At 46.2% G+C, this 25,945-nt stretch overlaps 1 protein-coding gene and 1 pseudogene across 1 annotated transcript; both read left to right on the forward strand.

Moving 5' to 3' along the window:
* The first annotated feature begins 528 nt into the window (after positions 1-528).
* LOC144126450 (U6 spliceosomal RNA) lies at positions 529-586 on the forward strand (annotated as a pseudogene).
* Positions 587-7,398: 6,812 nt separating this feature from the next.
* On the forward strand, positions 7,399-22,942 carry LOC144123018 (chymotrypsin-elastase inhibitor ixodidin-like). Its single transcript, XM_077655944.1, has 3 exons — positions 7,399-7,509; positions 19,513-19,591; positions 22,714-22,942. Exons 2-3 carry the CDS (start codon positions 19,522-19,524, stop codon positions 22,908-22,910), a joined length of 267 nt encoding a protein of 88 aa, XP_077512070.1. The 5' UTR covers positions 7,399-7,509; positions 19,513-19,521; the 3' UTR covers positions 22,911-22,942.
* Positions 22,943-25,945: the final 3,003 nt, after the last annotated feature.

Below are 25,945 nucleotides of genomic sequence, written 5' to 3' on the forward strand. Positions count from 1 at the left end.
CGATAAAGTGGTGTGGCGGCAGATTTGAAAAAACGTACAAACACTGCAAATATACGCGGCATTACTCCCCTCTCAAAGAAGCATCGACCTGATGGATTAAAACAAATAATGCGACTAGTAAGAGAAAAAACTAATTTTGCAAAAATAGACCATGGAAAGGCAGTGGCCTTTAGCGCGCATAATACGGCTTCAGACGGACTACATGAAAAACTTCTGGTCGTACGCGGCGTCGCTGGGATGCAGTCATTGCGTCAGGGATGACTTCATAATCCAGTTCACCTAGCCGACGAAGAACCCTGTACGGGCCGAAATAGCGGCGCAATAGCTTTTCACTCAATCCATGGCGGCGAATGGGCGTCCAAACCTAGACTTGGTCTCCTGGCTTTTATTCCGCGTTGCGTCTTCGTAGGTTGTAGCGTCTGGCCTCGGACCGCTGCTGATCTTTGATCCGTAATCGGGCAAGCCTTCGAGCTTCTTCTGCGCGTTTAAGGTTGTTAAGGTTGTTTAAGGTTGTTGTGTTTAAGGTTTGTACTTCCAAAGTACATATACTAAAATTGGAACGATACAGAGAAGATTAGAATGGGCCTGCGTTTAAGGTAGGCGGCAACGCCTACGTTTTCTTCTTCTGTAACGTTGGAAAGCATGGCGTCTAGCTTGGTCGTGGCCTCCCTGCCATGGACGACCCTAAAAGGCGTCATCTGGGTGGTCTCCTGCACTGCGGTGTTGTAGGCGAAGACAACGTAAGGCAGAACGACATACCAGGTTTTGTGTTCGGCACCGACATACATAGCGAGCATATCGGCGATGGTTTTGTTCAGGCGCTCGGTCAGTCCGTTGGTCTGCGGATGGTATGCAGTTGTCCTCCGGTGGCTGGTTGGGCTGTAACGCAGGATGGCTTGCGTTAGTTCCGCTGTGAATGCTGTTCCTCTGTCTGTGATGAGCACATCGGGTGTGCCGTATCGAAGAAGAATGCATTCCACGAAAAATTTGGTTACTTCTGCTGCTGTTCCGTTCGGTAGGGCATTCGCCACGGAGTAGCAGGTCAAGTAGTTGGCCGCTAAGATGGTCCACTTATTTCCAGATGTTGACATTGGAAAAGGGCCAAGCAAGTCCATGCCGATCTGCTGAAAGGGCCTTGAGGGAGGTTCAATGAGGTTCAGAAATCCTGCTGGTCGTGTGGGGGGGGGGGGGGGGGGTTTCGTCGCTGACCATCTCGGCAGAATTACACATAGTGTGCGACATCGGCAGACAGTCGGGGCCAGTAATACTTGTCTTGGATGCGGCGGAGGGTGCGAGTAAACCCGAGATGTCCAGCTGTCGGCTCGTCGTGTGAAGCCTGTAGAACTTCTTCGCGGAGACAAGCAGGTGCAACAAAGAGGTAGGCTGTTTTGCTCACTGCAAAGTTCTCCGCGATGACCTCATTCTGCACACAGAAGGAAGGCAGTCCTCGCTTGAATGAAGCGGGGGTTGAAGAAACCTTTCCTTCCAGGTACTCGATGAGGCGTTTTAGGTCGGGGGCCGAGCGTTGCTCCTGGGCAAAAGAGCTGGGGCTGATGGGTCCCAGGAAGGCGTCCTCATCGTCGTCCGGTGGCGGTGAGTCTACAGGGGCTCGTGAGAGGCAATCGGCGTCAGAGTGCTTGCGTCCGGACTTGTAAACGACGGTGACGTCAAAATCCTGGAGACGCATCGAGCGAGTCGGCCAGAGGGGTACTTCAAAGTGGCGAGCCAGCACAGCGCGTGGTGATCGCTGACCACCTTGAATGGTCGTCCGTACATGTAGGGGCGGAATATTGACGTGTCCCAGATGCTGGCAAGGCATTCCTTCTCAGTTGCCGAATAGTTAGCCTCTTGCCTTGGAAAGGGAAAGGCTAGCGTATGCGATGACCTTCTCCAGCTCGTCGCTTTTCTGAACGAGAACGGCAGCTGGGCCACGCTGCTTGCGTTGGTATGAACTGCAGTATCGGCGTTTTCATCAAAATGCGCGAGGATCGGTGGGGACTTTAAACGACGCTGAAGTTCCTTGAAGGCTTCTGCTTGCGGCGCTTCCCATTTAAACGGCACGTCTGTTTTCGTCAGTTGGGCCAGGGGCTCGGCGTTGCGCGAAAGGTTTTTCACAAATCGTCGGTAATATGCGTACAGCCCGAGAAATCTGCGCACTGCTTTCTTTTCGGCCGGCGGTGGAAATTGTTCAATAGCAGCAGTTTTCTGCGGGTCCGGGCGTACTCCCTCCTTGCTAACGGTGTGGCCTAGAAACAGTACCTCTTCATAGGCAAAATGGCACTTCTCTGCCTTCAAGGTTAGGCTAGACAACTTGGTGGCGTCTAGTACTGTTCGAAGTCTTTTAGGTACCCTCCAAAGATCGAGGCGAAGACAACGACGTCATCTAAATATACCATACAAATTGGCCACTTCAGGCCTGCCAGCACTGTATACATTAGTCGCTGAAACGTCGCTGGTGCGGAACAGAGACCAAATGACATCAACTTGAACTCAAACAGCCCATCCGGAGTGATGAATGCTGTCTTCTCGCGATCTTTTTCGTCGACCTCGATTTGCCAGTAGCCGCTCTTGAGGTCCATCGATGAGAAATATTTGGCGTTGCAGAGGCGGTCCAGTGTGTTCTCTATGCGGGGAGGGGGGTAGACGTCCTTCTTTGTTATGTTGTTCAAGCGGCGGTAATCCACGCAGAATCGAAGTGCGCCGTCTTTCTTTTTCACTAGAACAACCGGTGCCACCCATGGGCTGTTTGAAGTCTGGATGATGTCGTCGCGAACCATTTCTTAGACTTGGACCCGGATGGCTTGTCGTTCTCGCGGTGACACACGGTAGGGGCTTTGACGGAGAGGTCGGACGTGTCGGTCCGTTATAATGCGATGCATGGAAATTGACGTTTGTCGCACCTTCGGCGATGTCGAAAAACACTCACTGTAGCTTTGAAGCAGATTGCAGATCTGGTCTTGTTTGTTCCGGTGCAGGGCTGGGTTGATGTCGAAAGTGGGCGAGTTCTCTTGGTCAGGCGAATCTTCTGCGGAGGGATCGGAGAGGGCGAAGGAGTCTCGTACGTCGGATATTTCGTCGAAGAAAGCAATCAACGTTCCTCTGTTAATGTGTCGGTATTCTTCGGTGAAGTTAGTCAGCAGTACTTCGGCCTGGCCATTGCGGAAATGTTCGATGCCTCTTGCGATGCCGATTCCTCGGTCTAGAAGCACATACATGTTCCCCTCAATGATGGCTTCAGCGTCAATGGCTTTCGTGGCGCCTACCCTTTACGATAACGCTTGATCAGGGTGGGACGCTCACTTCTTCCTCCAGGACACTCAGGGCAACGTGATTTTCCCCAGTGTTCATCGAAGCGATGGCTTTGCACGTGGAGAGCGTGATCTGCTTGGATCGGAGGTCGATGATCACCTGGTGCTCATTAAGGAAATCCATACCCAAGATCACTTCGTGGGAGCATTGCGGTAGCACTACAAAGGTCGCAGGATAGGTATGTCCTTTGACAGTCACTCGCGCTGTGCATCGTCCTGTAGCGTAATGAGGTGGCCCACTGCGGTGCGAATGTGTGGGCCGTCCCAAGCCGTTGTGACTTTTCTCAGATGCGCAGCGAATGTTCCATTCATCACCGAGTAATCGGCTCCTGTGTCGACTAGAGCGGCAACTTTCCGGCCGCCGATAGTCACTTCTAAGTCGGAGGTCCTGGCTCTTGCATTGCATGTCGCTCTCGGCATCGGGTCACGGCTTCGTCGCCTATGCGAGTCGCGGGTGGGGCGTGTGGTCGAAGCTTTTCTGAGTGGCGCCGTCGTTTTGAAGGCAGTTTGCGTCGTGGTTGGGGTTGTCATTGTGTGCGGTGTCGGTGCAGCGAGTGTCGGTTCTTCAAGCGGCGTCGCGGGTGCAGCGTCTTCAAGGGGCATGGTCGGTGGAGGATCTTCGGCGTTTCTCTCGCGAGCAACCTCACCTCCAGAGGTTGCTGTCTTTAGTTTCCCCTACGGGGGCTGGGAGACCTTCCTCGTACCGCGGCGGCGTAGTTGCGTCGTGGCGACGCATACCGCGAGGTTGACGGCGATGGTGACCGCGAAAAGCGGTTCGGTGTGTGCTCCTCTCAACGCAGGTACTCGTCGATTTCCGGCGGACGTTGGCCGACGCGTGGTTGTGGTGTGTTAACGGCAAATCCACGAAGACCCATACGTCGGTACGGGCAGTGGCGAAGAATATGGTCGGCCTCACAGCAATGGAAGCACAACGGCCGGTTGTCGGAAGTCCTCCAGGCGTCGCATTTCCTGGGGCTTGAGCGTCGATCGTAGGCTGGGCGGGCGGGGGCAGGGAGGTGGCGTTCGGGAACAAGTGGTTCATGTCAGACAGGTTGCAGGGGTTGTCGCTGGAGCTGGGGAGTCTTTACTGCAGCGGCGTATGTCATAGCCTGGGGATCAGTGGCCGTTGGGGTGCCAAGTGCCTGTTGCACTTCTTCCCGTACCACATCCATCAGAATCGATGCTTGTGTCTTTGGGGAGGATGACAGTAATCGGCGTAGCTCCTCTCGGACGATTTTTGCGGATTTCGCGAACGGATTGCACAGGCAGAGTAAGGGCGATTTTACTGCACAGCTCGGATGTCGAGGGTCTTCTCAATCGTGCAGGCTTCTTGCATGAATTCCTCGACTGTTTTTGGCGGCTGGCGGACGATGCTGCCAAAGAGGTGTTTTTTTACGCCTCGCATTAAAAACTGAACTTTCTTTTCCTCGGTCATCTCGGGGTCAGCGCGGTGAAATAGGTGCTTCATCTCCTCGACGTAACCGCGGACGGGCTCATTCGAAAGCTGGATCCTGGACTCGAGGAGTCGTTCGGCTCTTTCTTTCCTCACGACACTGTTGAATACCTTCAATTGTTCTCTCTTGAATAGCTCTCATGACGTAAGGGATGACTCGTAGTTTTTGTACCACGTGCGTGCGGAGCCCTCCCATGAGAAAAACACGTGCCCAATTTTCGCCGCATCTTCCCACTTGTTGAATGACGCCACGCGCTCAAATTGATCCAACCATTCTTCGGGGTCCTCGCCTAGGGATCCATTGAAAGTTGGCGGCACCCGCGGTTGCTCCAGTATGGTCGGTGTCGACATCTTCGGCGAGGTTACGGTGCTCGTAGCAGCGTCTTTTCGCTGTCTGGTGCGGTCCGGCAGGGTCCCCAACTCAGGCTCATCTTTCTGGACACGTCGGCTGGCTCGCTGAGCTGATGGCTCGTCCTCGGGGGCGAAGCGCTGAAGGCTGGCTTCATGACTTGAAGGGGGCGTCCGGAATATGGAAGGCTCCCCGCACCTCCACCAGATCTCACGTAGTGGTTTCGGCAGTCGAAGCAATGATGAAGACGGACAAAAGGTCTTCTAAAAAAAACTGTTTATTGGGCTGACTTGCACCCAAAATGGACTGAATCATTCAGCGGCGGCGAAGCGACAAGCGTGCTCGGCGGTCATCGAACAGAATGCCCGCCGCTGTCGGCCGCGCTCAATTTAAAGCTGATAGCGAGCTTTCGAGATAAAGCGTGCAAAGTTACTAGAACATTCCGGAACAACGTAGAATCAGCTTTGCCTGGCTGCGATGAATCGAGATAAATCTAGTCTCGTCTTGCGTCGCAAGCAAAGCGATAAAGTGGTGTGGCGGCAGATTTGAAAAACGTACAAACACTTCAAATATACGCGGCAGTATGTTACAGGATTTCATTCAAGAGCCCAGTGTGGACCTATATTTGTAAATAATCCTTTATACCAGCAGGCACACACTCCGCATAAAAAAAACAACTCTAAAAGCTTATTGTGTGCGATCTTGAGCCCGCTAGTGTAGCTTTTAGTGTCGAAGCCTTGAGTTATGTGCGTTCATCAATAATCGCCAGTCTTGTTTAGAAGCAGTGATGAGGTTCTACCACATCGATCCCATTCTGATTCCGCAAGAAGAGCAAACAAGGTTTGCATATTGTCACGAGAGTCACCACGCGTGATGTGAAATGAGACATCAAAATCAACTGCGAATGTTAAAAGATTTGCCACACATGCTCAGTTCATGATCATTTGTCTAGTTCTTTTACATGTGGGACAACTGGAAAGTAGATGTCGAGGAAAATATTTGTATCATTAAACGGCTGAATATGAATTGCGAACTTAAATAAAAGTTATGCATAAAAAATGGCTTAAGTTTGCTTAATTTCAAGAAGTTTGGCATATCTGAGTTGAAATATTCTTCAACAACTTTTAAAAAAAAACCTACAGTATGCACTGGATGTGGAAGGAGAGTGTTTCATAAATCTCCTCCAGAAAGAGCCTATATAGTGCATATTGCAGGCGGCGAGAAATAGAAGTTCGAATTTACCATTCGCTCTCTTATCCCCTTAATGCTTCCCTCATGACTCTTAGCGCTCCGAAAGCTGGGCACCTCTACACACCACCATGTCGGCCCCGTTTTTTCACTTATTTCGTTATCATGTGGGGTGACTACCCCCAATACTGCGCACACGATATGCCGGGCCGCCGATGGTGGACGGCTTAGGTTCGGGTGCTTGTCTTAGATCGTTTTCTCGATTTGTGTTGCTTCGAGTTGAGGAAAGAAATTCAGCTACTGAGCGTATTCTTAATGCCAGACCTTTACTTGGCTCATTGGCGCGCCATGAGGAACCCATCACCGACGCGCGGCACGCGAATGACGTCATCACCCCTTCTAGACCATTAGGTCACCGGTGACCCACCACCACGTACCTCAAAGCGCGATTGTGGCGTCCATTGACCCAGGTAGCCAATTATGCGTCTTTTCTTTCCTGAAAATCAATGGAGTCCAAACCTTCCGCTGGTTTTGAGAAAAGGATAGACATATTACTCCCTCAAATTGCAGGTGGACGCCACTACCTACTCAAAGCGTGATTGAGGTTTCCACTGACCCATTGAGCTCTGGCAGTTACACGTCATAAGAATTTCTTAGGGGCCCCCATAATCTTTTGCTTTCTACTGAGTATGTAGGTGTGGCATTTAGTATAGATATTTATGATAACGCGATCTAACAACTGAGCAGACTTTCTTACGATGTTCTAGAAATGCTAGGCCTCTGTTATACTAAATACTAAATAGCCATGTAGTAGAGTTATTGCCGCCTTCTTATAAAGTGTGAGCAGTGCATGAATGAGGACGATCTATCTTTTGAGCCTCCAGAAATTTCCAGGCCAGACGATGCAAAGTTAGCCACGCACCATGGCTCAGAAAGAAGCGGGGTGGCCTGTATGGGGTGGCAATACAGCAGATTTTTGTTTAAAAAAAAACATATCCGCGCTACGGATATGTAACTCTCAGTTAAGATACACAGGAGGAGTACACTCGCGGCTCTTTCCGTTTCCTCTTTCCTCACTCTGTTTCTCCGACCGGTGATAAAAACACATCGCTGAGGAGGCCCGACTTCAAAGACTCTTGGATCGTGTTACTAGTGCACACCGCTTGAAGATATTCGCACCTGTGGGCTTTCTTGACGCTGTGCAGCTTCAGGTGAGTTTTCCTCCACTACATAGTAATTGCAAAATAAATTTTCGCGCATATGCACTCATATTCGTAAGGACATTCTTTCTATTCTGCTGTACCCAGGGTTTTACGTCCTGAAGTTTGCAAGGGTTATTTTGTGGGTGTTCCTTTACTTTTATTCCTTTCTACCTGGAGATACATCACGCCATGTTGTCTTTACATTATAAAGGTAGTATTACGAAGGCTGTTCAGATGCGAGATTTCTTTAGCGTCCTGAGACCGCGAATGGAACATCTGTCCCGAAATTTTCCAACCCTTAGTGTAGCAAAAGTTCGATTCGAAAACACAATTAAATTTAATATTTTTGTGTTTTTACTTTCAGCTGAGAGCTATGAAATATGTTGTTTCCAAAGCACGGAGAAAACTTATAATCGCCGCCTTGCTTGCCCACATGCGTATTAGCGTTTTATATTGTTAAAATTCTGATGCTAGTAAACATGCTAATACCTCATTTACCACACTTACTAGATAGCAGTATGTTCTATATGTAGCTGTGAAATAGCAATCTACCATGCTAAACCTTCTTGACATGGCGGAGACATCTTCTAATCCATTTTCCAATATTCTGAGAAAATGACGTTTTGCCAGCTCTCAGTGTAATCTATAACGCTGAGGTTTATTGGTCCAAAATCATTATCTGTCTCAAGAGGGGAATAATTGGCGTTGTCCTTGTAGTATTATTAGTAGTAGTAGTATTAGCTAACTTTATTTGTACCGTCGTTTAAGCGGTCGTGCGATGTCGTGGCTCACGTTTGGGAGTGCTTCCTTTGCACAACTTGCGAAAGGGCTTGAGCCTTCTTGTCAGGTGTTAAGAATAAATCGTTCCATGCTTCTTGTAAGGAAGCTGGCAGGACTTCTACGAAAAACACCTCAAAAACTGACGTGGGCTCATGACGTTATCGGCAGTGCCCACATCCACACGAAAGAAAGAATTTTTCCGGAAGTGGGTTTCCAACTATGACCGGTGCGACCAGATCAGTTTCGCTGGCCATTTTATTAGAGCCCTCCGCCATGAATGCTTGTTTTGGAGAGGTATTACAGTGATGCAACGTTCTATATACATGAACTATGTACACACCATGAGGAAAATAGTGGCAAATCAACACGATGCGTATTGCGACACACGTAAGTAACCCAGCCTAGAAAAACGGCATTTAAAGCACACCACTAAAAGAGAGATGCACTCCGGTTCGAACTGGCATACACTTCCTTTAGATGAACAATAATTTTAATCAAGTAATGTTTTGTCGAATTAACAGATTGACAAAGTCGTGTTTCCGAGAGGTGCAGAGGCTGTGAGTCCAATTAGGACGACCATATATAACAATTCATCAACAAATGGCAGTGCGCAAACTGCGCCATCTCCGCAGCTCAACACCCCGCGCGCTAAACTGCCACTCTCTCGAGGTGGGAGTGGTCATTGTCGTCTTCATCAACTTCTATTCGGCGGCGCGATCAGATCAACTTTGCTGGTCACCGCATTACAGTACTACAACATCGCCGCAGACAAACACCCTTTGTGCATGCGTTCGCACTGACAGCACGGAGTAGTATTCAGCGCTCTCCGTAATTTTTATTTGATACCCAAAGAGTTATTGCCTTAAGGCGTATATAAAAAAAAGCAACCAAAACTGAGTCCGCGAAGCTGTGCCCACCGAGAGCGCCATCCATATCGAAATCTTCTTGTCGCGTCTCAGAACCATGCCATGCGCCGCATTTTCTGCAGTGAAAGCTACGACAATCTCTTGATATATAGAATAAAGCACCTTGTAGTTTCGTGCGAAATGAGCCTATGGGTGCAACGCACACTGAGTCCTGATGAATATCGGGTAGCCAGCAGAAAAAGCTCACAGGTGATTGTTGACGCCCGCGCACTTGCCGCTTGGTATCTCCCTGCTAGGCCGTCGCGCCTGGGCGCTGCCAAAACCACCACGTTACGCCTTCCAGGCGGTGATGCGCGCTTGTAAGTGTGGCAGTGCCTTCCTAGGTACCTGAGTTTTCAGTGTGGTCCATGTACAGCCGCTTACGGCGTGCCAGAGCTCAGTAGTGTAAACAAGAGCCAAGTTTGCCTTTACGACATCAGCAATTAAAAATGTTGCTGGGATAACAAGCTCTTTTAAAGAGGAAGAAGCAATATTATTCTAAAAATACCACCCGCGCTTAAAATGTGAAATTTCCCGGAAATGCCACTTTCCACGCAGGCGATAGACTGTAATAAGCAGTATACATTAAAAAGTGGCTTTCGACATGTCCACTGTATCAACGCAGTTATTTATATTTCATTTCTAAAGGGGTATTCACCACTCCTGTTTTCTACTTCGTGCCTCATGCTAAAATACTAAAAAACACACATTGAAGCTGGGAAATATTCGTATAACAACAGTGCAATGGCTCCAGGCCAGAAAAGTACACACAGAAGGAGGGACGAAAAGGTCTAGCACAGCGCTGACTCAGCTTTTTATTGAGGGGAAGAACAAACAGCCATTACATGCTCTCAGACCTGCGCAGGCACAAAACGTGCAGACATAAATAAGTACACTTGCAGCCACTTTAGAGCAAAACCTGAGAAATAAACATTTTTTCCGCTTTGTGCAACGTAATAGAGGTATCGCTAAAACAACGCGGACCAGCATTCTGAATATGGTATGCTTCTACTTTCTCTGGAGTGGTTAGCAACCTGCTTCTGCTCAGTATCTTCACTTCCTGAAAGTTCAATGTACAGACATTAGAAGTTCAACAGTGCTCAACAAGACTGCCACTCTCGCCATTCTTAATATCTTTCGCATGCTCCCTCAGCCGGACGTTAACACAACGCCCCGTCCGGCCAACGCGCCATTTGCCACATCACAGTCAGACCTCACTGACAATGACGATGTCACATTCAACAAATCGCTTCGCATGCCTCTTTTTACAGCGGACCTTTTTGCTTCCACCAGTTATGCGTCGGCCCAGTTGGCCAAGCTTTTTAGGGGCTGAAAAACCACCGGCGCATTGCACCGGTTCGCCACTTTTTTGAGGCCATGGGAGATTTTTTGGATATAAGGCTTCGCTTACGGCCTTGCACTGCGCTGTTATTCTATAAATACGTCCCAACTAAAAAATTGACACTTCTGAACACACAGCGACTGCAGACAGAGGAGATACGAGGCACACGCAGCTTCTTTGTCCTTCGTCTTATGACTGCTATTTGTCCAACACTAAGTACCAACTGATTCAGATTGCAATTCTGCTACAAGAAACAAAACGAGAGTGAAATTTCCGGTTAAATAAAAAATATAAATGCGGTGCTCTCGTGCCGTGGCCTAATATACCATGCATTCTTACAAATTATGTCACAGATTAATTTATTTATATGCTTTAACCGCCTTTAAAGATGCTCCATAGTGTAAAAAGAGAATGTCATTTAAATAAAATTACTCTTCACAAGTCTTTTTAGGGCGCAAATTCACTTGCCGATCTCTAACCAGTACTAACCGAACCTATCATGCGAAATTTGAAGGACACTGAGGACCACTTCATGCATTCATTGTTGTCAGTACAGATTGTCTGCTTGCCTCTTCCTGACTATCTTGACGTTTTGCCATCAGCACAAGAGGAGTTTATCGCCGAAAAAACTGGATTTTTAGGTCTCCTGCCAGACGACTGAAACTTCTGGCATCCGTACAGAAAAAACCGAGGCTGCCACAGTTTTCGAAGAGAATAGCTGTGTCGCGTAGCCTCTTGGATGCGCACGAAAAATCCATGTTGCCACATGCATTTTACTTGCAAAGCTCACAGGTTGTGCTGGCAACCCCCTGCGTTTAGTTTTCTTCTGGTAGATTGTGGAAGCTTCGTTTCCAGTTGGAGTGCTCTCCTAGGGAAAAAAGATGTAGGATGCAATCACCTCAAAGAGGTTCGTCATACGAATCTCATTCAACTATGATGCAGTTGTCACGTAGGTCAAGCATTCTTTCAAAGTTATGCATAAGTGATACAAATGTTCTAGAGTGTCTCACAAATTGAATGACATTTGTATGACAAAGCCTAAGTGATGTCATTGCATCATACAGCCGCTTTCAGTACAGTGGTCTCTCTCATTATACAAGGCTGTAACTTATCGATATAGGTCAACCACATTTTGTTGCCAGTGTCCCTTGAATTTTTTTCTTTAGCCTGCGGATATTAGTGTTACAGCTAAAATTAAGCGGAAAAACAGCCCCATAAAAAAGGAACATAGACCGGAAAACTACCACCGCGTGATGCCGTCTGTCTCTTCTAAACCGCTGTCTTCCTGTGTTGCTGTTGCGCAGGCTATGAATGACAAACTTTCTCGAACAGTCCTTCTATACACCACTTCAAAACTATCTCTCCGACAGGTCACAAATGGTTGTTATAGGTGCCAAATACTAGAGCAGCAAATTGTCCCTTGGTGCCGGTGTCTCTCACGTCATGTGCTTCCAGTGTCCATGTCATGTCATCATTCAATGAACAGAAGCTTCAGTATGCAGGTCTCGCGCCTTAAGACAGCAGGCTATCCGGACCCTTTATTAGTATCCGTCGCCAAGAGCCTGCGCAGGAAACCAAAATTAGAGGCCCATCTGAGTGATGAAGAAAAGGATCGACTGAAGGCCAAAAAAAGGAGGGGCTTAAGAAAAGCAAGGTTGCTGTTATACCATACCTTCATGGCGTTTCACACAGCCTCAGAAAAACCGGATGTCGTGCGAAAGTCAGAGTGGTATGTTCTGCTCCTGTCAAACTTTCGGCCCTTTGTAAGAAGTCCTGTCATGTCAGGAAAGCCAAGCCGGATTGCACGATCAACCACGACAGCAAATTCGAGCCTGTTAAGAAGGCTTCGTTTACAAGATTCCTCTAACATGTGTTGCCTGCTACATAGGCCATAAATGAAGGTGCCTCAAAGAGCGTCAAAGAACATCGCATGAAATTACGCCAATTGGCAATTGAAGGCCATTTAGACGAACACTGCACGTCCTGCAAGTGCAGGACGCTACTGAAGAAATGCTGTTTTTTTATAAGCACCAAGATAAGCTTACCCGCGAAATTGTAGAAGCGCAAAAAATAACGGGAGCAGAGAAGACCTACGTTAACGCGGCATCAATCTGCCTAACGAAAAAAGAATTAACCTTCCTCACCGAACGTGAGCGTTCTCGAGGTGGCCGACCTGACTGAGGGGTTTTGATTTCGTTGTTCTTTTCTCTCTATACGAGGCCCCGAGATCATGACAGCTTGCTTTTGTGTTTTTTGTTATTTTATACCAAGTTCCCTTTCATTTTACTTTAATCAAATTTAGCCGTGGTCTTGTTGGCGTTGTAGTTTTGCGTTATGCGTCTTATTCACTGACCTTTTAGCAATGTTCTGTTGGCGTTTTAGGTTTCATTCTCTTGTTTTTGCGCTTTTAGTCCTTATTCTTCATTCCCTGTTTATTGTGACGCGGACTTCCGTAAAGTATTTTTTTTCGGTGATATGTTGTTATTTGTTTAGGTTTTTACCTTGTTTTCTTCCCGTTTGTCGCCTCATGTTTTGTCTGGTTAGTCATCTGCGGCAGCAATGTTCCACGTGCTGCTGTACAGCTTAGTGCACTCGTCATGTTGTTTGCCATGTCTGTTATCATGATTTGTTGCTTCGCACATTGCGTCCAAGCGCGTCACTATTTTAATATTGGTTACTGTGTGGGGCGTGTTGCTTTTTATAAATTCGGCGTAGTGGCAGCGAAATGATCAAGTCCTATGTTGGCGCTCGTGGGTGTATGCGCCCTCATGCTGTCCTCGTCACTTGATGCCGCGCCATTATTCTCATTAGCGAGTTGTGGTAACGTTCTTGATACTTGTTTATCTAATTTTGAAAGTGTTCGAGTCTCGAGCTCTGGCATATCACTGAATCGCTGTGACAAATTTCATCCTCTACTACTAATAACCACATAAGTTTCTGTCTCACCTTCTGCTAATTCGAATCATGCGGGGAAATCTCCCCGTTTCCTTTATGCCCTTGGCGACTATGTTCGTCTCTTCGGTTTCTTCTCTTTTGTCAACTGGTCTTTTTTGTCGAAATCAGTGATGTTGAGGAAGAAATCAGTCGCGTCACTGAAAATCTTCTTAATGGTATGCGCCTGTACATACCACTGCACAATGCCACTCGCAGCAATTCCCGTTCTGGTTTTTCAAGGAACTTAGAACCGCTGTAAAACTTCAGAAGCGGGCCCACCGAAAGCGAAATGCCCTGAGCTTTATACATGGGCAGATGAATTTATGTATATATATGAACTTCGCCGCTTGCATTCCCTTTGCCAACGTCTTTAAAAGCGGGATCATGACTCCTCTCTTGAGTCGTTGGAAAATAGGGCCTCTAATCGTCCTACTGAGCCCTGGCGATACGTTCGCAAGCGCTCGAATAAATCTGATTGGCCTATTCACTTGACTGTCACGGGAATGAAATTCGGAATGGCGCTAACAGTTTTGCTCAGCACTTTTGCTCCGTGCCCAAATCTTCACGTTGCGGTTCAATGTGCCTTTCAGCTGGTGCACCTAATTCCGTTCTCTGTGACGAGAAGTTGATAAGAAAGTGTCTTAAGCAGGTGAAACCATCTTTGTCCCCTGGACCGGACAGCATTCCAGGCGCCATAATAAAAGCCTTCGTTACTATCTTCATACCGGTTTTAACCGCGATATTTAATGACTGTTTGAAAAATTCTGCCTTTCCCCGTGTCTGAAAAATGGCACGTGGTTGTCCTGTCTTCAAATGAGGAAACCTATCTGAGGTTTCAAACTACGGCTCTATTTCTCTTCTTTGAGCAACCTCTAAGCGTTATGAACTAGCTTTGCCCAAAGTACTTTCCTTCCACCTAAATGATGTCATCATACCTAATTAGCATTGTTTCATAACGGGTCGTTCTATTACAACGGACTTTGTGACGTTGTTTCTGACGTATACCTCAGCTGAAGTCCTTCAGAGAGGAGAGGTCAGTTGATCTGAGCAAAGGTTTCGACATTATCACTCAATACTTCTCCAAAACCTTCTGTCCTCTGACATCGAAGTTTCAAGTGTAGCCCTCCTACGCAGCTACATTCTTGATCCGTCCTGCTTTGTCAGTATCATTAAACAGACCTTATTTGTTTGCACTGCAAACAGTGGAGATCCCCTGGGCTCTGTTTGATGCCCGCAGCTGTTCTCTGTTTTTATAAACGACGTTTCCTCAGTGGTCAGGAACTCCTCGTTTCTCCTTTATGCTGATTATATTAATATATTAAAGTTGATACATTCTTTTCAGGATTGATCGCCATTGCAATCGGACATATGTGCCTTTTTTTAATTGATGCTAGAGGAATGGGCTACTCTCAATTCTTTAAAAACCAAGGTTGTCTCATTTGTGCATCAAACGCACAGTCTTCTCTACACTAACTCTGTGAATTGTATGTCGTTGTCCAGGGTTGATGAAATTAATGTACTCGTTGTACTTTTCCACCGTAGCCTCAGCTTCTCCTCTCATACTAAACGCATTGCTCTACGGCCTATGCGCACGCACGGTTTCTTCGGCAGGCTTTCGAGAGAGTTCCGGGCCCCACTTCCCTTCCTAAAGATTCACCTGTTCATATGCTTGCCCCTTATGGAGTATGCGTCTGTTGTTTGGAAGTCAAACATTGACAAAATCGACAGAATTCAGTTAATGTTTTTACGAATTTTTTGCAAATCGGTTTTCCTGTTCAACTTCCAATTATCGTTCCACACGGAGTAACTCACCGCAGCTTCCTTCTCTTAGCTGCCGTCGTGTGAGGGCAGATATAATTTTCTTGTATAAACTTCTTCATGATCACATTCTACGCCCTCAGCTCTTAGCGCGTATCTTTCTGCGTGTACCACGAGAGAGCTTAAGGGAATTCAGACCATTTCAAGTTTATGCGTTTCTACACTCCCTATCAACCTCTGGACTGAATGCAAAAGTTGTCTGATTCTCTTTGTCCTCACCTTGATATATTCTAAAGCTCTCTCTCTCTGTTCTTTTGTGTCTGATATTCGTAACGTTCCATTTTGAGCACTCCTTTTTCACATTTAACTTTCCCTTTCAAGCATTCTGCTTTAACTTCACCAGAGCATTTCTATCTGTATAATGTTTGTTTTGTTTTTTCTCTCCTTACTTGCTTTGTCAATTCTACTTGTTTTGATTAATACTTTAACTTTAAAACCGTGTACTCGTGTCTGACTGTCTGGATCGCGTTCACTAATTATAATTCTTTATTTTGTTTGGTTGTATTTCTAGCTTGTATTTTACAGTGTTCATATTTGTTCATATTTAGATTCGTTTATTCGTGATTGTTATTTATGTATCCTTGAAATTGCTACGAAAGGTCGTTCTTTTTTACATTCTCTTTGTTTGCTTGTTTCTGTTTGATATTTGTATGTCTGTTGCCTGTTCTAGCAGTTTTATTTCCGGCTATTCTCTCTGATTTGATGTTTTCTCTTTTTTTATGCTTTCCGCTCGCAGTACATCTTTGTCTCAAACAGAGGCCTAGTTTTTACGCCTGTTTTTTTTCCTATCGCTCTTACTGCTGTATTACTTCACATATTTATTTTCTTACGTGATCAAATGAACGTACATTTTTGAGTTTGTGTATAAGTGTACCAGCCAATGCTGTTCACCGCATGTTTACAGGAGGTATTTCGAGGCCTGAATTGGGAACAGTTGGGAATAAGAATAAATGGAGAATACCTAAATAATCTGCGATTTGCTGATGACATTGCCTTGCTGAGTCACTCAGGAGGTGAATTGCAAATCATGATCAATGAGTTAGACAGGCAGAGCAGATCGATGGGTCTAAAAATTAACCTGCAGAAAATCAAGGTAATGCTCAACAGCCTAGCAAGGGAACAACAGTTCACAATTGGCAGCGAGAGCCTAGAAATTGTGGCGGAATACGGATACTTAGGGCAGGTAGTGACAGCTGATCCGGATCATGAGAGGGAGATAACTAGAAGGATAAGAATGGGGTGGAGCGCATATGGCAAATTCTCGCAGATCATGAGTGGCAGTTTACCAATTTTCCTCAAGAGGAAAGTGTACAACAGCATAATCTTACCGGTACTCACCTACGGGGCAGAAACGTGGAAGCTAACGAAAAGAGTTCAGCTTAAGTTAAGGACAACGCAGCGAGCCATTGAAAGAAAAATGATAGGGGTAACGTTAAGAGATCGGAAGCGGGCAGAGTGGGTGAGGGAACAAACACGGGCTAATGACATCCTAGTCAAAATCAAGAGAAAGAAATGGGTTTGGGCAGGGCATGTAATGCGAAGGCAAGATAACCGCTGGTCCTTAAGGGTAACGGAGTGGATTCCAAGAGAAAGAAAGCGGAGCAGTGGGCGGCAGAAGGTTAGGTGGGCGGATGAGATTAAGAAGTTTGCAGGCAAAGGGTGGAAGCAGCTGACAAAGGATAGGGTTAATTGGAGAGACATGGGAGAGGCCTTTGACCTGCAGTGGGTGTAGTAAGGCTGATGATGATGATGATGATGATGATGATGATGTACCAGCACCAAGACTTTATGGTTGTTCTTGGGCACCAAAAAATAAAGATTGATTGATTGTTTGATTATATCGATTGTTAGCTTATGCAGATGTCCTCGCGTTTTTCATCGCTGATGAGCCAAGCATCGATGTGGTTATTCGTTTAACGGAAGACGTCGGTTCAGAGTCAGGAGCTCGGATTAATCACTCAAAGACAGCGGTCTCTGGTTCTGATGTGTGGGGAACGAGTCCTGTTGACAATGCGGGTACGCAGTGGACACGCAGGCCACGCAAATGCATTGGTGTCCCTTTTAGTGCCTATAAGCATAGTGCACATTACTGCAAACGAACGCGTGCCATATATTCAGCGCTATGCTGAGACTTGCGCCCCATGGCCTCTCGATTTTTGTAGGGTGAACACATGTAGTCTGCTACTTTCCAGAAAAATTTATTATGCACTCCATATTATTTAGTGCACAAAACTTTATATTCAACGTTTTAAAAGAGTTTCCGCTAATTTTCTGTGGGATTTGTCTTTTGAATCAAAACGGCCTGATAACCTTTTCCGGCATGTAAGCGGTGCCGGCATTCGTTTATTTCACCTGTATGTCCAACAGATGGTTTCATGTTTTTCAGGGACACTACACACGCAATAGTGCGTGCATTCTTTCAAATCAATTTAGTTCAAATTTTACCGTGTTTCAAAGTGTCTCGCGATATTTCTGATCGTCCGTGTTTGTGGTGCTTGATGCACGAGCTCTGTTTGGCTGTTCGTTGCATGTTCATTTTTCGCCTGACTTGCTATTTGCAGTTACGGGGAAACGCTTTCACAAGGATTTAATTTGTATGCCCTTCCATCCACCCATGTGTCACCCTTTCTCTTTTGGTTTACCGCGACATGACGTACTCAAGACAGTATATATAATTGCCCTCGCGCCCTGTACGAAGACATTTTTCTGTAAGCTGCAAACCGAGAAATTAGCCGTTAAAACATGGTTAGAGAAAAAGGATATTCTTGTGTGCGCGGTAAATTGCCGCCCTTTTGATGGTCCTGACAGGACTGAGCCTTGTTTCAGCAATTTGAAAGATGCAATACAATTCCAGCATAACCTGCCACGGACATGTAAAATAAAAGACAATTTGACGCCGCCTTCTCTAGAATATTTCACTACACTGCCATTTCCTGATGAACTCTTAGGCACGTTCTTTCTTAACAGATTACACAGCCTCGGGAAAGCACGGGTCATGGACCGGCATTATGAATCTGTTGTTTCTGCAGATGACCACTTCAGTAGAATGCTTGTACACCTAAAAGAAGCGTATGTCTAGACATATACCGCCTACGCGAAAGCTGCTTGTTTTTGGACGCCGATTCTGCAGCCGACGCGGATTTTAAATATATTTTGATCGAATCAGGCAAGTGCATCAGCCAAACGTCGTATTTAAATAATGCTGTCGTATGCCATCGCTGCTTCTAATTTCAGAGCGAATATGCGGGAGATTTAACAGAGAGAAGCAATTTACGGTTAGCGTTTAGCGTTTCAACAATTATTCGGTGGACTGGCGAAAACGGGGCGGAGAGATTTTGCGAAAAGAGAGAGGAGCAAATGGAAAGGTTAAATGCGTGCCTGGATTAAAATCAAGCAGGTGAACTGCAAATCAAGATCAATCAGTTAGACAGGCAGAGCAGAACGGCGGGTCTAAAATTAACGTGCAGAAAACCAAAGTAATGTTCAACAGACTCCCAAGAGATCAGCAGTTCACAATTGGTAGCAAGGCGCTGCAAAGTGTTAAGGGAATACGTTTATTTAGGTCAGGTAGTGACAGCTGATCCGGATCATGAGAAGGAAATAACAAGTAGAATAAGAATGGGCTGGAGCGCATGTGCCAGTCTCCCTCAGATCATGAATGGCAGTTTACCAATATATCTCAAAATAAAAGCATACAACACTTGTACCTTACGACTGCTCACCTATTGTGCAGAAACGTGGCGGCTAAGAAAAAAGATCCAGCTTAAGGGCATCGCTGCGAGCGGCAGAAAGGAAAGTGATAGGTGTAACTTTAGGAGACAGGAAGAGAGCAGAGTGGGTGAGAGAACAAACGAGGGTCAATGGCATCCTAGTCGCAATGAAGAGGAAGAAATGGGATTGTGCAGCGTATGTAATGCGAAGGCAAGGTAATCGCTGCTTCTCAAGGGTAACGAAGTGGATTCCAAGAGAAGGAAAGTGCAGCATGTGGCGGCAGAAGGTTAGGTGGATGGTTGAGATTAAGAAATTTTCAGGGATATGGTGACCGCAGCTGGAAAATGACAGGATTAAATGAAGAGGCATTTGAGAGGCTTTTTCCCTGCAGTGGGCTTAGTCGGGCTGATACTGCTCATGATTATGATAACGCTTACCTAAGGTGTACGGCAGAGAGGTACTGAATTTCTCTATCACAAAGCACCACTTTCGAGTGTTCACATTCGTGGCGTTTTGCTGCAGCATCCAGAAATGCAAGCCTGGTTCCTATTCAGCGTCGCGATGGTGGTCGCTCTAGTCGCTGTGTTCGCCGAAGGCCAAGGTAAGTGATGCACTTTTGGAACAAAATGAACCAACCAGTCCGTGAAGCTCGGTACTCCTTTTAAAGTGATCAGCTGAATACCCTTTGGCAGACGGAATGTAGACAAATACCAATTAGTCGGTTGCACTAAACGCAAGGCGAGAGGGCTATTAAAATTGCCTGATCACCACTGTTTTCTGTTTGACGAATAATATTGTTAATGTTAAAATCAAGTCAAGAAGGTCCGTGTAACGCTGCGAAAGGCGAAAAAGATCTGAAAATAAGCACCAAATAATTGATGATCTTCCTGATAACCTGAGAGCGAAATTCCAGCGGTGAGGCAACAGGGGGACCGAATATTGAGGGGCAGGCATGATCGCATGTCCGCTGGTTAGCCAGTCGTTACCCTGGCTCTATTGCTCCATGTAAGCAGCCTTGCTATATGCGAAGTAGCTTAGCCCTTTCCGTTAAAACCGGTTGCAGCATGCTAGACGGCTAACAACCTACAGTTTTACGATCGCACGTGCAAGGTGCCCGCTCTGCTGAGCTGAGCTTGAAACTTCCGGCATCCTGGCGGTGTGGACAACGCTGAGTGTCGACATGCCACAGGAGGCTGAACTGAGGCGTACTTCTCACAAGCAAAAACTAAGCCTGAAAGTGGGACGCGTTAAAATATTATACCCGCCGCGGTGGCTCTGTGGTTAGGACACTCGGCTACAGATCCGGAGTTTCTGGGTTCGAACCCGACCGCGGCGGCTGCGTTTTTATGGAGGCAAAACGCTAAGGCGCCCGTGTGCTGTACGATGTCAGTGCACGTTAAAGATCCCCAGGTGGTCGAAATTATTCCGGAGCCCTCCACTACGGCAGCTCTTTCTTCATTTATTCCTTTCACTTCCTCCTTTATGCCTTCCTTTACGGCGCGGTTCAGGTGTCCGCCGATATATGAGACAGATACTGCGCCATTTTCTTTCCTCAAAAACCAATTATTATTATTAAAATCTTATTCAGCATACTCACTGATTGCCACCATTTTCTAGAGCGCAGGGCGATTTTATAAATGTCTCGTGTGTAATACGCACCTCCTAAAGGACGTAATTTTAAAACTGCCTTAAAAGTTTTGTGTTAGAATCGCTTTCTGGTCTTTCGTTGCGCGGTATTTCGACATGACCGAAATTCAGCCGGGATTAATCTAAACATGTATTGCAAATTAAGCCGAAGATTACAAGCAATACTGACGGACCTCGGCACGATGGCACCCAGACGTGTTCTTAGCGACTGGTTCAAAAAAGTCCGAGTATTTTTTTTTCACTCTCTGCACCTCAGTATTTATTTACTGCATATTTAATGAGTGTTGGACATGAGTTTCACTGCAGAAATTTCCACAAGAGCGCAGACAGGAGCTGGAGCGAAAGCTAAAAAATTAATTGCAATGTGCTCTGCAGGAGAACGACGTATAAAGGATCTTCTAGGCTGCTCATTACAGGACAGAATGGTGTTTTTATTAATGAAGCTAAGCAGCAACTCCATCACTATTCTCAGCTCTAAAGACAACATAGAGCCATTTATTACCGCTGTCACGAAACCTCTCTTTCTTTAAGTATATAAGAGAGTAATTACTAATTGGTATCGACCCAAACGCAGCCATGCGGCTACACACAAAAGCTATTCAGCTTCGGCTGAAACTTTGTCGCTATGAAAAATTCTTCCTGGTGCAGGGTTCAAAGCCTGGGCCAACGCTTGAACGAAGCAGTCGCTCTGCCATTCGAACTAATCGGGAAGGCTAGCATATGTTAGGGCTATAGCGAACTGATCAATAACTGAAATGTGAAATGTTTAGGGGAAACCCCTAAAGTGAAGCACATTTGTAATAAGGGAGTAATTAGTCACTGGGACCTTACGGTATGCCAGCCGTTCAGGTTGGCTCAGTTGTTAGAGTGACTACTCCGGTCAAGCGGTAGTCGCGGGTTCGAACATCGGACCAGGACGAATTTTTCTTTGACTGCTAAGTTTCTGTGAAAGCTGTGTACAGCTTTTGTTTGTAGCCGTATGGCTTGATTTGAGTAGCTGCCAATGAGTATTTACTTCCTTATTAGAAATCTACTCGCCATTTGAGGGGGTTTGCCCTGAGTATTTGACCGACACTGTTCTCTATGTATATTTCGACTAACAAGGAAAAATGAACTACAAGATAGGACCAGTAAGGTCTATAGTTTTAAAATAGGGATACGACTAATGTGTTGAAGGGGCGAAAAATGTGACAGGCACTGGCTTTCAATTTTAAGATCCCGTTACGTCGATCATGTCTCGCTTGTGCTTCCTCAGTGATACGGTAGTGCTACAACGAACTCTAACGAATGCAGTTTCGTTTTGTTGAGCATGGGACATGGTTATTATCTCTAGCGCGACTATTTTATGATTCTACAGTGAGTCTCAACAGTGGCGATAATATAAAGAGGTGAAACTCATCGGCTTCTTTTCGTTTGTAAAACACGTTTAGCAACACTCGCCATGCTCGTTCGCACTAAACTGTCGCGGTGCCTAGAGCGTCTGTTCAGCCACTTGCGCTGTCACCGTCCTGTACCTTGAATAAGCAAATTAAACGCCAGCACTTTAGGATGAGCTGTTCCTCTCTCGTAGAATGGGCATAACTCTGATATGAATTGTTCGTGTTCTTCAGAAATATGCATTCTACACGCACTTGATAAGTTAACCTTGAGTGAAACAGAAGGCGTTCGAAGAATGCTTCGCAGCGTGCAGTTGGTATAGCTTTTACAGGCAACTCCGTCGCCGTTAAGCAAGCCACAATGTTTCCGTTAAAATGATAGAAACGTGTTTAATATGCAAAATGCTTTGCGCTGGTAGTGTGACAATGTGACACAGCAAAGCGTCTCATTATACATCAATTGTGCATTTAAACGAAGCAGGTAAAACAGCTCTGTTCGCAGAAAATACGCGAGGTTTTTTTTTATACTAACGAATAACTAGCCACACCGCATTACCGTTTGAATAAGTATCAACTGAGATTAAGATTTTTTTCACTATGAGGGGAAGTTTCCTATAAATCTTGGGTTTGTTCCCAAAGCGTTGGGCATTTTGGATTCAAGTATGCCAGTTCTTCTTATGATCCTTTTTGTGTGTTGCAGGCGGATTTCCAGAAAGGCATTGCGGGCCTAACGAGGTGTACCTTCAGTGCGGCACTGCCTGTCCGCGCGTCTGCGGTCGGGCCCCGCCCCGGTTCTGCACCTATCAGTGCGTGAGCGGGTGCTTCTGCAGACGCGGATTCATCAGGGCATCATACGGCAACTGTATTCTTGAAAGCCAGTGCCATTACAGGGGATAAGTAAATAAACAAAATTCTCTGCGGCAAATTTATTTGTTATTTGTTTATTTTTGCTGGTAGGTAAAGGTTGGACATGTGAACTGCAGCGCATTAATGCTGCAGAAGACTTCGTCTTTATTTTGAAATAGCAAAAAATGTTTAGACTAGTACGACTCCTAGCCCTGCAACGTGCTTTTGTTAAGCGAAAACATAAATTTAGATATTCGTCAGTGGTAGTTTTGAAGATCAGTGGAAAAACCATTCTACTGTCGGGGTGCTTTGGAGACAAACGACGGATATGTTTAAGGGAGAGCCTGCGTAGGTAAGAGGGTATTACCATGACTAATAGCGGAAATTCGATGAACTAATGAGATGGCAACAGCGTCGCAAGAAAGTATGATCAAATTTATGACGCAAAAAAAGGCCGGAGATCTTATGATGATTGCCAGTGTAGGAAGCTAGAACTGAGGTTTTGCTTTCCAGAAGTGTAGTGTGCTTGCGAAACCACGTAGACGTGTTTTTATCGCGTACTGCATGCGCATGCACACTGTTCGGCTGTCACTCATCTGATGACCTGTGCTGGCTTTAAAAGACCACTTGTACGGGTCGGTCGCGCTCACTATATTACCTGTCTGCAGCCTGCCAAGTAGCAACAATAAACGTAGTTCGATGTTGCGTCTATGACGCCCCGTTCCTGGATGCCAAACATGAGAAATACTTGTGTAGCAAGAACAGGCAATTCAAATGAGCCTATCTGCATGGTTATTGATCGATTAAAACCCGGTGATGAAGTTAGCATGGTAAGCATCATAAGCAGAACAGGTGAAATCAACTTTAGGCAATATTGTTTCTGATGACAATATAAGTATCCAGTAAGCAAGAGGTTTTACGGCGCGCGCGGGGCTAACGTAACCTTACAGCGTAGATACCCTTTCAGCTTGAATACCAGAACTAGTGACGTGAATAATGGAAGGATACTAAGTTAAACGCTTATTTACGTGGTCGCGAAGGTACTTAAAGGAGGTACGCTCAACAATTAGGAACTCTGTTAACTGCGTCATTAGCATACTGGTGTTTGTGTCAATGATCAACAGAAAGAATGGTTTGGTTTATAGGGGTTCAACGTCTTAAAGCGACTCAGGCTATGAGGAACGCAGTAGTGACGGACTCCGGAAATTTCGACCAGCCGGGGTTCTTTAACGTGCACTGCCATTGCAGAGTGCACATGCCTCTGGAATTTCGCCTGCATCGAAATGCCGCCGCCGCAGCCGGGATCAAACCCGCATCCTTCGGGTCAGCAGCTGAGCGCCATAACCACCGATCCACAACGGCGGCAGAAAGAAAGAATGAAAGAATTGCAGTCACGTGCATCACTTATGGACGCGTACAAGGTCGACTTCAAGGACGATGATGCTGCAGATTCTATTAAATGGGCGGTAGACAACACAGTCGCCAGCAAACACTCGGAGTTTGCACCTGATCTTTGGAGTAATCCTTTTATATTTATAAGAAAATAGAAGAGGGTCTCAAACAATTTCAGGTGGAACATGAGAAACCATTAAAGAAAACAATGACGACAGAGGGTAAACATGAAAGAGTTCGTAGCGTTTACAAAAGCTCCAATCCAGTCCAGAACTACGAGATATCTATTTAGCCACATAAAACAATTAAGCGCGTGTGATTGGCTCCATATCAAATGTAAGCGACACGTGCCTGAAAATGGCGGTCGAGGCGTGCGTATGTAGCACGTCATGAAGGAAACGAATGACTTGAGCATCGACGAACGATGTTTCTGTAAACCATGTCCGCTGGGAAGGAAAACAAAAATATGATCACAGGAGCTTGGCAGTGTGCAAATATATCTGATGCTCCATGATCCTACAACGAACAATGGTTGTTGCGGCCCCCCAAGGTTTGTATCCGTTCCGTGCAATCGCGATCTGTGGATTCCTGGTACAGTCTACGTTTTCACGATTGCTTGGAAAGGGCAGCGTAAATTTCCCTCCTGAAAACGCGTAAGCAGCGTGTGAAAAAAATGGCTCTGGTTTAGCTCTGGTTGAACCTGGAGTTACGCGATAGCCACAGCTGGCCGAGTGGAACTCGCTCAGTCGAATTGCGCGCCGCGCCGCCGGCAGCTGCTCCACACCATTGACCAACCACGTGACCAGCCCCGGCGCCTCAACGAAGCTCAAGCGGTGCCACGCTGAAGATTGGAAGTGCTAGCGTAAAGTTGCTATAGCTAGAAAAGCCTTGCTCTGTAATTCCAAAACAGTTCTGCATACTAATTCCGCTGCGCCGACTTCTCAGTATTCGGCCATCTGTCAATTCCAGCTTTCAGTTGCGCCGCCTCGTCTTTCGCTATCGGGGTTTCTTAAAAAGGTCACAATGATAACTTGAAGTAGGGGTTCTCGAAACCGTGTCAACACAGACCGTTTCAACGGTGCTTTCTTAAAGGCAGAGTTCACCTGTGGACAATTAATAGATGGTTCGCCAGTTCCACATTCGAAATATTTTAAGTCACAGCTAACAAAACGCTGCTAGAACTGTTAAGGCTGATTATCTGCAATGTCGGTGCATTCACGTGGAGGCAATGACAAAAGTGGCACACTATATTCATGGCAGCAAAGTTTAATTCCTGAGTATGATTGAGGTGTTAACTCGGTTAAAACAGCATTATGGAGTCATTTAGCCAAAGTCGCCGTTGTGCGCTGTATGTAATTTCCCCTCCCCAGTGCTCTTAGCCGCACGTGCGGCACTTGCAATGGAGAAGCTCCGGCTGACGCGTGCCATGACGTCATCGCAGGCACTCGCGGGTGTGGGGAGAGTACGTGACACCTGCAAATTGCTTCAAACCTCGCGATGATGCGATCACCGCCTACGTAATCGCTGTCGCATGGTGCCAGCTCAATTCTGTCCCTTTTTTGGAAGAGCTCGTACGTACTCAAAGTTTTTGAGTGCAAAGAAAGTACTCTGCCATAATGCTGCACTTATGGGCTTCTTCCTAAAATGCGCCCTGAGTGATCAACATTATAACACATTTGCCCTGTTCACTTACG

This window comes from Amblyomma americanum, chromosome 3 (genome assembly GCF_052857255.1).
Source record: "Amblyomma americanum isolate KBUSLIRL-KWMA chromosome 3, ASM5285725v1, whole genome shotgun sequence".
Lineage (NCBI taxonomy): Eukaryota > Metazoa > Arthropoda > Arachnida > Ixodida > Ixodidae > Amblyomma > Amblyomma americanum.

Excerpts from the sequence above, each read along its gene's own strand:
- LOC144123018 (XM_077655944.1), top strand. The coding sequence starts at position 19,522 with ATGCAAGCCTGGTTCCTATTCAGCGTCGCGATGGTGGTCGCTCTAGTC. Across the intron at positions 19,592-22,713 it reads TGTGTTCGCCGAAGGCCAAG|GCGGATTTCCAGAAAGGCAT; the intron begins GTAAGTGATGCA and ends TGTGTGTTGCAG.